This window comes from Gavia stellata, chromosome 4 (assembly GCF_030936135.1).
Source record: "Gavia stellata isolate bGavSte3 chromosome 4, bGavSte3.hap2, whole genome shotgun sequence".
NCBI classification, from domain to species: domain Eukaryota; kingdom Metazoa; phylum Chordata; class Aves; order Gaviiformes; family Gaviidae; genus Gavia; species Gavia stellata.
The window spans coordinates 23,159,367-23,173,194 of NC_082597.1; the positions used below are offsets into that span (position 1 = coordinate 23,159,367).

The 13,828-nt window shown below is 39.1% G+C and overlaps 1 protein-coding gene across 1 annotated transcript in view; it reads right to left on the reverse strand.

The window, feature by feature from the left end:
• PLXNB2 (plexin B2) overlaps positions 1-13,828 on the reverse strand; it is an 80,536-nt gene that overhangs the window by 20,848 nt on the left and 45,860 nt on the right. The window contains exons 15-25 of the mRNA XM_009818002.2: positions 12,822-12,958; positions 12,035-12,202; positions 10,306-10,414; positions 8,319-8,546; positions 7,666-7,842; positions 7,064-7,203; positions 5,935-6,035; positions 3,487-3,716; positions 2,320-2,501; positions 1,468-1,534; positions 1,209-1,355 (exon numbers count right to left, since the gene is read on the reverse strand). Of these exons, the coding sequence (XP_009816304.2) occupies positions 1,209-1,355; positions 1,468-1,534; positions 2,320-2,501; positions 3,487-3,716; positions 5,935-6,035; positions 7,064-7,203; positions 7,666-7,842; positions 8,319-8,546; positions 10,306-10,414; positions 12,035-12,202; positions 12,822-12,958 (1,686 nt within the window). The remainder of the gene's footprint in view (positions 1-1,208; positions 1,356-1,467; positions 1,535-2,319; positions 2,502-3,486; positions 3,717-5,934; positions 6,036-7,063; positions 7,204-7,665; positions 7,843-8,318; positions 8,547-10,305; positions 10,415-12,034; positions 12,203-12,821; positions 12,959-13,828) is intronic.

Genomic DNA, 13,828 nt, shown 5'->3' on the forward strand with positions numbered 1-13,828 from the left:
GTCCTACAGCAATCTCCTCTCATCAGCTGTCCTATCAGCATCCCTTCAGAATACACAAAATGGTGATTTTTTTTATGAGGACTTAATAAAGCTTTTTATTAAGTTTCTCTTTCCACACTGCAGATATGTCACTGCATCTTTCTCAGTTGGAGACAACCACAAATGGCTCCTAACATGTCAATAAAAGAGAAATCAAAGAGGGAGAAGAAAATCCTGTGTTGGTCTTTGAAGGACGGTCTGTGCATCTTTTATATTCATTACACTGCATCCTGAAGAAAACCAGCAGGACTGTCAGAAAGAGTAAAACCAGAATTTACACTCCCTAAACAGCTAAAGAGTGGGCTGCTTCAGTTTTTTAAAAAGACAGTGAATCCATGTGCTGGAGTCTGGTTGAAAAAGTGGTGAAAATCTGTGGCAGTGAACAGAATTAAGTCAAAGCAGAATTCGTAACAGAAGAGAACTGGACCATGATTCAGGGGGTGATCAGATTCAGGGGGTGGTGGAGCTCAGATGGGGAATTCCTGGGGCAGGGACGTCCACTTCATCGCACTTGAAGCATCTAGCACGGGTCTCCAGAAATGCCTGTAGAGGCACCTTCCCCTCATCATTGTAGGGAATTATTTCCTCAGGTGTACATAAACGCCTTTCAATGCCAGTTGGGCATGTTTAGGAGAGTTTGACTCACACAGGAACAAGTGCAGAAACAGGTTCATGACGTGTTTGGAGATTGCAGTGCCATCTCACAGGACTGCAGAGAAGCTCATCCTGGTATAGTAATAAAATGATCTCTAAAATGATGTTTGTTATGCTGACAAGCAGCAATCACAAAGGAGAAAGACAACTTGAAGTTCAAGCATAACGTTAGTGCAAGAATTCTGCAAAAATCAATTGCCAGTTAATTTAGATGGGAAAAGGGAAGGAGCCAAACACCCCAACCACTGTGCAGACAGACTTTGAAAATTATGAAAGGGATTTACTGAAATGGATTCCACAGTGGCAGGACTTGGATTTAATGCTTAGAAGATACTTTGTAATTCTATTTTCCTGCTTGGAGACTTGCTTTGGTCAAACTATCGACAGTCCTGCCCATGACCAGAATTTCTATGCAGATCACAGTAGTCCAGAAAAGTATGTACAGACTTAATACTACAGGACTTGATTTTAAAAGAAAAAATGATTTTATAATATATTAATCATGCTCTGCTTACCAACTGTGTATACTCTACATCATCTCCCAGTAAGCCTGTGTCATTCAACGTATATTTGGCTTTCTTTAGTACAGCATCCACTGGGCCTTTTTCTACCTGGTGTTTGATAGCCTTGAACAATTTATAAAGAGGCTCCCCGGCATTGTCCTATTTAAAGGAAAGGAAATGAAATAAAGCAAACCCAAAAGATATACTCAATGCAGCATGTTTAAGTATTATTGATAAAAAAACCCCACAGGCAACAGACTTCAACTCTTACCTTGAGGTACTGATATAAACAAATAGACATCCAGTTAGACAACATTCTCTCAACAACCGTTTCAGATCTGAAAAAAAAAAACCAAAACAACAACCCCGAGTATGGTAAGGGTACTTAATGACAAAGTTTTAAAGAAAAACATTGCTTGCTTGAAATATAACGTTTTTACATGCTTAACCGCATGCACTCTCCTAATGCAATGATTTCCCTATAGAGTCTTGAGAGCATGTACTTGCTTTAGGATAAGTGCTTTGTATTGCTCATCATTCCCGGGTACCTTCAGCTCATTACTGACAAGCACATGTTCTTTATGCAAAATCTTAGATTGGGTCTACGCTGTAAGAGCTAAAAAATTAACCCAGTTGTGCAGTTACTGGGAAAGAACCTACAGATTACAAAGCTACAACATACACAGACCAAGGTCTTTTGTAATTTATTTGGGATAACAACAGGGTTAAAAACACTCAAGCAAGCCCTCACTGAATGCACAATGCCACTTGATTATATGTGCTCATTACAGAGATAATGTGTGGTATAAATGCTAGATAATTTGGAATAAAATTAGATTAAAAAGTAAATGAAACGTTCAGTATTGTATTTTGAAGTAAGGTAGATGTTTCAGTAATCTCGATGCAGATTCTACACTACAGTATTTCAATAAGGAAATCTGTTGCCAGCAGTCCCACCTGTGCCTTCCACAGCTATTCCTGGTGAGCTTGTCTTCTTAATATGCTTGGGCCAGGCTATTTCTGACTTTCAAGGATTGTTGGCTCTTTAATACAATCACATTGCAAAAGAAATACATTTACAGAAAACCAGAGAACTATGGAAAAATATGACAATAATTCAAACCTTCTTAGCATCAGCTTTGGGTTTTTGGCCACAACATACTGCTCCATCAGTTCTAAGAACAGCGTCCTCATGATGTCAGTATAGTATTCTAGTTTTCCATGTAAAGCAACTGTCAGTAAAGATGCAAAATACACTTTAGCTCGAGCAGAGAACTCCCTTTGGTTTTCCAGCGTGTGAATAAACTGAAACAGAAAACAAATGTAAAATCAAGTCAGATGACAGGTTTCTGAAGAACCTCAACACTTGTCTGCACTATGAAGGCAAGCAATATTATTTTAATATTAATCTCCTAAGCACAGAATGGAAAAGTTTTCAGAAGTTTGAAAAAACTACTTATAAGAAAATGTTGCCTATAATTTGTTTTTAGATACACACACAGTGTACTGGACCAACCCAAGAAATGCTTATATACTTTAACTGAAGCCTTATCTAAAAAGGATGCTTTAATGAACTGAAAAAAGGTGTTCTGTGACAATTTTTTAAAAGAGAAAATCAACTCCCCTCTCCCTCAGATTCCCAGTCCTTTCATATCAAATTACAAAGACACTAATCTAAGTACACCTGGGAATGCGCTCTCATCTGCCATAAACTGTAATGCTACCATTAACTAGCTCAGCACTGGAGCCTCATTTAAAAAAGGAGAAGTTAGAAGCCTAAATCTATATTTAGGTGTCTGACAATCAGCCTCAGTTTTTGAGAGCGAGCAATTAGAAGTCTCTTCTGAGCTGCTGTGAGCACTCATCAGTCTTGATGAATAGGCCACTTGAGGAGGCTCTGCCTCTCGGGGACAGAGATCCAGCAGACGGCCGCCCGCAGGTGAACCAGGATGGAATAAGCATTCTCCAATCACATTTCTTAAAAGGCTAAAACAAACTTGTAAGAGCGGTTTCTGTGCCAGATTGGGTAATACCCGTTTTCCTACAGCCACTGCAATGTTGACTAACTCCATACTACGTGACCTGGCACAGAAACATGATCTTGCCTCTCCGCCTCACCAGGAAGCTCTGGCTGTGATGCCACATATCTGCAGCGGTTACTGTGGAACCAGAACCATATGAAAATCACTTATTTTTAATAATTTTTGTTCAGTTGTGCTTGCAAACCAACAGTCTTGCACACACAGGTATGCCTAGCTGAGAGACAAGGTGAATCTACTTCAGTACTCACATTAATGAGAAATGATTTGCTATTGAGGAGGTTGGAGAACTGGTTCAAAGCCTGCTCCACAGTCTGCCGCCTGGCCTCAGGGATATCCAGCTTCCCCGTAATCATCACGTCTTTCTCTCCGTCTTTGGAGGGCAAGAAGAACACTCTGTCCGTGTAGGTTTTGTAGTCCAGTACTGGAATTCCAGCTTCATTGATATCATTTGTCTGATCCTCCATCTCTATCATTAGATCTGGAATATGCAATACAGTTTAAAGGTTCATTTAAAAAAAGACTGCATCCTTTTTAGGCAACATGATCTCTTTGGGTGCCTTGTAATGGAGAAAAAGCAACTCAACACCAAAAACTCTATTTCGTCTCACATTTTCTCTTGCTATTTTTACCAATTATCCTGTTAACTACGACCACAGCTAATCCTATGGTGACAGGTTAACTGCTTTTAGCACAGATGGTTTCCTTGTTGCTGCCTATCCAAAAAAGGGCATTAACAGGCATCTGGGTGAGTTCATATATACAAATGTAGGATTGTAGCACAGAGCCAAAAAAAGACACCGCAATATTGTTTTCTTGGGTTTTTTTTCCAATGCACTTTCTATTCCCTGTGAGTCTAGGTAGTAATAAAAGTTCTTTTAAAAAACACACAGCAATCAAGGAAAGAAAGGTTTAAAGTGTAAAGCACGCTAATTTAATTGGAAGGAAGGGGATGGCAGGAAGGAAGAAGGTTAAATAGTTCACTGAAATTGATGGAAACATTTCTGTGGGACTCAAAAGCTCTGAAGTTCTTAAAAGGGACAACAATTAGGGAATCATCCTTTGGAGCAGCTATTCTAGCTGAAGGCTTTCCAATTACCCAGTATTGCTGATTGACTAGAATACCATGTTAATTAATATAGTGACCTACTGTCTCAGCAATTTTTTTGCTCTTACTCATTTACCTCTTTGTTTTATAGCATTCAGCAAAGCTGAGGGAGAAAGCATCTTGTGGTTTCCAGCTTTGTGGTATTTGTGCTTCCTCCCTGATGTCGCTTTCCTTGGCTATCTTTGGTCCTATGTATTTCAGACTATCTGCACTTCATGCTGTTGACATTACAGTTTCACAGTATGGATCCAGAATGTGTTTTGACTTCAGTGTTTCATTTTACTGTCAGCCAAGGTGGATGCAGTTTAGGAACTGGATTACTCCTTGGATGTGCATTCTACTTCCCCAGTGTTTGTGCTTGGTGGAGCAGAGAGGAAACCTTCAACCCAACATGCAGCAGGAGTCTGTAGCCCCCTACTAAGAGTGTCAGCAAGAGAAAGGCACCTTCTTTCAGAAACGGGTATGAAGTTCCATGGGAGAGGTGGTGAGAGGGAGGGCCGTTAACCTTGATCAATCCTCTCACAGTTCAAAATGCAGTTTGAGATGAAGCCCATTTGGGAATAGTTCTTGATTCAAACATTTGCTTCTGATTTGTGTCCAGAACCTGGAAGGAGTTGGTTTTCCAGAGAAAGCAAGCTGGTACAAGAAAAGAACATCCTGTCCCAGAAATGCCAGAAAAACAAGGCTGGGAGAGGCTTCCAGCATGGCTGAAATCTTTGAGATTCTGAAATTAATTTCAAACTCTAACCTGAAGTTGCTGTTTAATTCAGTCCTGCTTTTTAGCCACTGTCAATATGAAATAATCTATTTCTCTTTAGAAAAAAAAGTGGGTTTTTTTTTAGTAGAGATTATTTCAACATGACCCAACAGCAAGCATAATTCAGATAATGAGGTAACATTTCATGGTAATCATTTAGGCCAATATTTGCAATGTTTGCACTCAGATGCCTAATTTAAGTGTTGCAATGAGTAGTTCCAACGTGTAGAAATGCTGAGCCTTCACACTTCCTGCTGCCTTCCCTGGGATGATGCCTCTACATTTACAGAGAACAATTAGCTAGCTCCTCAAATCAAGCTTAAGGTTTTCCCACGATAAACAGGGCAAAATGCTATTTCTTTCCTGCGAGCTTGCCAAATTATCCCTTTGTATACTGATTGCTGCAAATAAATTTTGCAGCTCTGAAAACAGTTTTTAATGTGCATACTTGGCACATACAGCCATTGTGCTAAATACTAAGCGCACAGTTAGTCACTATAAAACATTCTTTCCTCCATATCAATGGCCACTCACATTAATGGCTATAAGTAACCCCAATCTCAACTAGTTTCTATTTCCCAGTTGCTAGCTCTGTGCTTCCTTTAGTCTAAAACTATCCATTTCCTTTAATAACCTCAGCTCCCTATTTTATTTTGTTTATGGCTTTCATATATAATAACAAAATCTCTGCTGTATGTCATGTCAGTAATCAAAACTACTACGATCTACTAATTTTTTGTTCCCAGAAGACAGTTTTAGCAAGCTAGCACCATTCCTCCAGTCCACCTTCTCATTGCTCAAGAGGACCTGTAGGAGTGCAAATATCTGTCATACCTGTGAATTCCTTCTTGCACCGGTCTCTGACACTCTCCTCCAGGCCTTCAAGTTGTGATTTAATTTTTTCATACTCTCGTTCTGCTTGTTGGCTCTTGCGTCTTTATGGAAAAGAGATAAGATTTTTAAAAAGTTACAAACTGCAAAAGTAAATAATTTGCAACAGCTCTGAGTGGGAAGCCAAAGGACTGGAGGACATTCTCCTGATTTTGATTTCTTTTTAAACGCTGGCAGCAGAAAGAGAATGGAGGAGGAGAAAAGCAACAGTGGACCAAGTCTTCATTCTGTTGAACCATCATGGGCCTGCTGCTTCAAAGCACACTGGGGCCAGAGATTTAAAATCGAGTAAGCAGTAGCTAGAAATGCTTGCAATCACGTATTATGTACAGAAAGTCAATTTATATGTGTTGAACAAAGATTGCTTGCAACATGTCCTGCAGTGGCTCTAAGCCAGCCAGGAGTGTGTCTGGGACTGAACCGAGAAGGCTGCAGGAGGTCCATGAGAACATCAGTGCTGTACAGCACATACTTCAGCATTGCTTTGGCAATAAGAGTGAAATCCGCCCCTTCCTGAGCGCCAGTACAAGGCCCTCATTACTAACTTTAAAATTGGGCTAAGAAGGTCTTAAGTAAAATACAGACATTGTTCTGACCCTTTGTGAAGCATGAATTTCACCATTAATCATGAAATTTGTGGGTGGGTAACACTTAGCTGGAAAGGCCAAAATGACCCCTTAGCCAAATCCATCCAGCTCAGACCTACAATGCTGACTGAAGCAGCGTAAATGCTGATGGATATGTATGCAGAATAAGTTATCTCCTTCACAAGTGGCACTTTAACTGCCTTTTCAAGAATGTATGTGTGCAACTCGGCCAGCAATTGTGCACTTGGCAAGCCTGGGACCAATTGTTGTGCTTATGTATAAAGGACGGACTGGGCTGACTGACACCAAGGAATTTGGTGTGTGTGAGAGGAATAAATTGGTGCTAATACATACTTCCAGCTGTAACTGCCTTTCTTAACTCTCCAGCTCATAAAAAACATGATGAACAGAGACTGAGCTGAAAACAATCAGGTAGTACCTTGAAAGCTTTAGGACAGCAAAACCAGCTAATTAAAGGAACTTACCTGTAACAGATGATAGAAATGATGATGATTGCTATCATAGGAATAAGTACCATTGGCAAAATAAGATTCAGTGGGATGTCACTCACACGTGTATCATATTCCACCCTTCCAAGGATCCATTCTCGGAGTCCAAATTTCACCTAATTAGATAAGCACAGACATTTGTCTCAAAAAGTGCAAATGGATGGTGGTTCATGTCTCAGTTATACTCTAAATTCTTAGTAATTCTCACTAAGTGAATTTCTAGCTCAAACTGCCAAACAAAGGAAACATTTCTGAATATTTTATACTGAATTTATGTCACTAGCACTTTATTCCATGAAGTAATTTTACTTTGCTTAACAGAGGAAGAAAAATCCCCAGCCTGTCTAGCTACAATTTTGCATTCCTATGTAATGAAGGTAGAAGGCATTTGGCAGCTTGGCACTGCTTTTTACTTGTGATGTCTTCTAGATAGCAGGCAGAAGCTGGAGGAAGAAAGAACTGCAAGGAGTTTCTTCACGGTACCACAACAACTTTGGAGAACAAATTACTTCAGTTAAGAACCACTGTATCAGTGTCACTTACACATGGTATCAAATTCTATTGAAAAGGTAACCTACAATGAATTCAGGAAGGTTATTGATGGTATCTCTCTTCTGCCGTTTCTTTGGTTGAGGCTGTACTTCTGGTGGCTCACAATATAAGTCCGTTTCAGTTAATGTTTTTATGTTGCAAGGCTCATCACCCACAAAAGCCTGGGCCTCGTCTATTGTCATGGCTTTGTTCAGGTTACTGCCCTAGACAGAAAATACAAGGCTAAGTCATCATTGCAAAGTCTTGGGAGACAAGAAGTCCTGAGCTGCAGATTTCCATTCAGATTATTTTGAGCAGCAGATGTGATTCACACTGCAGTGTACAGAAGAGCAGAGTCATTGGGAATTATGCAATTCCTCTCCTTTCCTTCCTCGTGCGAGAAGGGATGTCCTCTCCAGTCCTTGGGAGCTCTATGGCAGAGAGCATTTCTGAATGCCAGGCTCAGCAGGAGCGGGCATCCCTGGGAAACCCAAAGTATGGCTAAAAAGATGGCAACTTTGCAAAGGGGAGCGGGGAGGAAAGGGGAGCTGACAATGTTCATCATCTAGCAGAGGCAAGGGACTTTACCAACCATTTTGGATATGGTACCAAACAGCTGTTAAAGGTTCGAGAAAGGAAGGAAAAATTCCATACATGCTTCAAGGACAAAATGACAACCACCACCTCTTGAGAAGTTTACCTTTGCATTAATAAGTTTGTTAACTTGTTTTTTGATGCCGTCTGTGAAGTTTTCAAAGGTTGGGTCTGCAACATAGGCAAAGGAGTGGCTCTCATTTTTTACAACCAAATTATAATGATCCATTAGAATAATAGTGGTAATATTATAGTTTTCTGGGTCCTCCAGTATTGGCGGGGAAGAAAAAACCACTGTGGTTTCATTGAGCCTTGTAACAAGCTTTCCATCAAACTGCAAGAAACAAGACAAGAAGAACATGAACATTTTGGAGTTTGACTGGTTTCTGTACATAACTGTTGATAACTTCAGACTGTAGAAATAAAATCACTGGATCTATATCTTCTCCATACAGCAGAAATAACATAGTATGAGGTACTTTCTGAAAAGAAAATGAAACAAATTTGCTGATGGGAATAAATTGTTGATCCATTATATCCTAGCAGCTGCCCACAGAAAAAGCTTAGGCTACAGATCAGTTTCCATTGCCTCCAAATTCTGTGGCTCTGGACCACACTGGGCTAATATTATTAATTTGCTCTAAGATTAAGAGGTTAACATGGCAGCTTTAATCGTATTCTGTACTGTTAAGTAGCTCAGGTAGCTTCTTTTCCACTGCCTTTGTAAAATACCTTGCTGAAATTCAGTAAATTTGCTAAGTGAAATTTCTGAATAAAATTTACCATTTGTCAATCAACTACTCAACAACTCAGTTAACCTGTCCTCCATCCCCAATTACACAAATGTTTTTGTTCTAGAAACTCCTTCGATCATTGAGTAACACCAACCACAGCCAACAACACTAATAGGAACCCTCAACATTTCTTCCATTACCATCTCAGCTTCTCACTTTGAGAAATTCAATTTCATAGCTTCTCCCCGACATTTCTGATATTGCTATATAAGTGGAAGCAAACCAAAAGATTAGAAAAGAGTTTCTAGTCTTAACCAAGACAGCGTGCTGTACGTAATGCTGACTGATGCTAATGTGCTGAGAAGATGCTGAGCATATGTAAGAAGGAGAGGTAAGAAATGTTGATAAACACTGTCAAGAATGCTAAAAAGACTTTAAAATTGTCCTGAGAGTTAAGGTTACCAAGATAATTACATTTTGCAGTTTATGGCCTAAGAAACATAGGCAGTTTTCCTCTTAAAATTCTTTAAGGATAGGGTTCTGATGGACCCAAATCCAGTTGGCTTTGGAATACTCTAAAAGTTGAATCATGCATATAATACAAAACATGCACATTACCAACTCTACATGATAATAATTATTTTTAATATTGGCTCACAAGACAGTCTTAAATTGAAGAGCCAGCCTTAGAAAAAGTCATATAATGTTCTTACTGGAAGGTCTCTTTTAAGTTCTCAATCATTGCATTAAATTGTGATCTTCATTAGAAGAGTGGGAAATTGAGACTATCGGTAATGTCAGTTCTTCTTAACATGAGATGCAAGATGGGTTAGGTTATTTTTTTTAACATTTTCCACAACTTTTTGCAAACATGCTATAGGTGGAATATGCATGAAGCAAGAAAGAAAAGAAGACTCGGTTCATTGAGGTGTGAGAAAGTAAAAGGCACTGACTGTGCAAAGCTGAGTACTCAGCATTGTCTGGATTTGGGTCCTGTATCAGGCAAATCTCTGAAGCTTGCAGGGCGAGAAGAAGGAGAAAGATAAAGAAAAAATAAACACTTTCAAATTCTGAAATACATCCACTTTACCACTCAAAGCTTAATTCTTCTATCCTTATTCATATTGAACAAAAATAATTTTCAAGCAGAAGATTGCAAGGTACAAGTGAAGGTAAGTCAAGATGGTAGGAGTAGGCTCTTCTTCCACAGAAACCCTAAAAAGACCCAGAAATCTGTTCAAACCTTATTCCACTCCAAGCCCAGTGACATCCAGTGGGCAAACTTAAATGCATTTTTTTGAACAGATTATATGTTATGCATCCAGTGTGATGCTTTTGGGGGGAAAGAGAGAAAATTACCCTTTTGAGATTCAGTTTCCCTGCTTCTGGACGTTCTGCATATATCACCAACGAGAAACTCTGGATGAGCTCAAACCCGGTTCCAGTTACTGTAATATTTCTCCCTCCACTGAAAGGCAGAATTAAAAAAGAAGTCAAGTCATTGGCAAACTACCACAGCTATAGACTGCTTTATCCTGCACTGCTACTGCTTCCACTGAAAACAGCTACCTAATGCCTAGGTGACAATTAGATATCCTACACAAAGGACTTCTGTTAAAGCTATCAACGTCCACAGCATTTAAAAGCAGCAATGTCAACTTCAAAGTAATTTTAAAACAGCAGAATAAAATAGTACAAATTGCTTTGTCAGTATTTGTGGCTGTTCATTGATGCCAATCTTTGCGTGGTTTACTTCTCCAGTGTTTTTGTTAAAATCACTCCACCTACCACACACAGAGAGACAAAGGTGAGAGTGTATTTTCCACAGGTCTGTAGGGACTTGGCTTTTTATTCCCTTTCATTTGCAACACATTGTTTAAAAAATAATGCATTCACATAAGAAGAAGAATGCATGCAAGTTGCCAGTGGGAACTGAAGTCATCGAAGTAACATGGATTTAGAGGGATAGCAATACTCAAAGCAGTCCATTAAAGTAAGCTTCAGTTTATACAGAGTTAAAAAAGAAGTCTTTTAAATTCCCTGGGTCAAATCACTATTGATCTACCAAAAAAACCCTTCAGGCCCCAAACCACCCAAACCAAAATCAAAAGCAAATATTAAAAATAAATCCTATTTTACATAAGTCACTACTCAATATTCAAGGAGGCAGGTATCAACTTCTCCACGAGAAGTCACAGCCAATATTATTTTTAATGTCCTATTTGTAAGGTCGTGATCTTACACTTCTTTTTACTGCAAGAAAGTGGAAACATCATGATCTCTCTCTGCCAGCTGTACCCCTCTAGGCAGAAAGACCAGAGCATTAGGGAACAGCAGAGACCAACATCAGTCAAGGTCACAAGTTTGTCCCTGTATTGGTCACAAAATGACTCTCAAAACCAGAGGTATACTACGAGTGCATTTACACAGATGATTTGCCATTTTGCTATTAATATAAGAATGGCATATGCTTATTTGGTTTCACAATTAGTACTAGGTGAGCTTTTTTCCAGAAGGAGCAGCTACCAGATGAGGTGTTAGTGAGTACCACCATAGGAGAGAGCATACGTTTTAAAAGCCTCACTGAACCCTGATCTAGATTTTCTAAAGAGATACTTTTTTTCCTCATGGGATAAAGAGATGACAAGCCGTAACTTTCCTCTTTTTCCAGCTTACTTGTTAAAAGCTGAACAGAAGAACTGTTGGAAACCTTTTATATCATTTTCAGATGATGATCTCTCCTTTAGACAGGATAAGGATTTGTGAGTAACACAAAGGTCATGTTGTCTGACATCATGCCGAAATGCTTCAAACCTCTTTCCTTGAAACATCTTCATTTAAAAGAAGCTCATTACCTTTTCTGGTTTCAGGATTTACCTTTAAAGTGGGGATTAAAGTTTGGAGGTAGACAGAATACTTTCAAACATCAGCTGTGGTTAAGAAAGTTCATAAACTCTACGTATCGAAATGCATGCGTGGCTAGAGTACAGGAGCTTTATTTCAAAAAGTTCTATATGTAATAGGTTTATTACATATTACACATATTTTAACCCAATCGTAAATGAAGTTATGACAAATATTTCGTTACCTGCTGAAGCTATTTACTGGCAGGAACTTGGTGACAGTAGGGTTCTCACTGTAGGAAAACAGCCCTGGTACACTAATTGCCATGCCCCCATAGTCCATTTTGACTTTGACAGCTTCAACCTTGCTATTAGGTCCTGTAATACAAACGATCTCTTCTCCAAATACAGTGCTAGATTGGAGAAGAAAAAGAAGAGGAAACGTCTTCAGTTACTAACATTATGGTGATTCGTACTCTTTACGGTAGTACCCCAGAAGCAACAAGAAAAGGGCTCTATTTTTGCTAGGCACTGAGTAGTTACAACTCTTTCTCCAGATCACTTAGGATCTTTAAAAAAGATACAGGATATGAAAAGGAATAGCGTACAAACACAAGAACAATGCAATGTCAGCACACTTCATGTAATTTCACTTTTTTGGGGGAAAGAAGGGCAGCAATTAATAAAAGGAAAAAGAAGTGAGAGGAACAAACCAAGGGGCACTAGAAGATTAAGATTTTATATGGAACCATTGAGGAGATGCTGAGTGAAAGCCTGGGTGGGTTTGGAGCAGCCAGACAAGCAGAAAAAGCCAAAACTGGAAAATTCTTTGGATATCTGAGTTCTCCCACTTTGTTTGTTTTTACAGCTGCCTCTTCCAGCTGGACCCTCTGGACATTACGTGCAGAGCTCCATTGCATGGGATGAGTCACGAAGAGATAGACAATGGACTTGTGTAATTTCTAAAGGCCAGAAAAGGTTGGTGCTTCATTAGGATACAGCTCTGTATTGTTAATTACTCAGGGTACGTACACATTGCAAGGCTGGCTACCGACTGAAACTTGAACATCCTTCTTGGAACCAGTGGCCAGGTTTGTACCAGTGATGGTAAGTGTGGTTCCACCTGCTTGTGGACCACTTTCAGGTCTTATTCCAGAAGGATGAGGTTCCTGCAAAAAGAAGATGGTCAAACTAATTACAAAAATTAAAATAAAATTTACACCAGTATTAATTGGTACAATAGCTAATAGAAGTTTAATATTACTACCTGAAAAATGATAAAATTAAAATAATAATAGACAATTCTTCTAAAAGAAAATCTTCCATTATTTATGCTGAAGGAAAAAGTAACAGGTGATGTGAATGTACTTATTTTTTTTCCATACTATATTTTGCAAGGCTTTATATGAATTTAAATTCCCTATTTCCAATATGTAGAGTTAGCTGCCATTAAGTTTGTGAGAGCTTCCTGTTGGATTTCCTGCTTTCATACTTATTTTAAGACTTCTCTCTTCCTTATGGATGAGTCTACCTTCACCTTTCCTTACCTTTTCCTACATTCTGCGTCAGCGACATGAGAGACAGAGCAAGGTTTCAAAAACCGGTACCAAACAGAAAGAATATTCAGATTCCATTTGTCTCTTAAGGCTCTTAATTGCAGTATAATTGTTATCCTTTCCTTGAGCAATGAGCTTGCAAAGAAGGAAAATCAGAAAGTGCTAAACTTTTCCCTATGTACCTAGAACCTTGGAGAGGATGCCTAAAATCAATTGAAACAAGCAGACATGCTTGACATTTTTATGAAATTTGTTGGCAATTTATATTTCTCAAATAAGTTCCCTCCCTTTGTTCTCAATTCAGTCTTTGTTTCCATGATTGTATTCCGCGAGCTATGACAAATACCGTAAATTAACAGTGAGGGCTTTTCATGAACAGTGCTATTTAATTACTTCATCTCTAAGTAGTCCCTGCTTCCAGTTGAGAAAAACATCCTTATTCAGGACAACACTGAAGCTGCTGAATCAAGAGGATGACCGAAG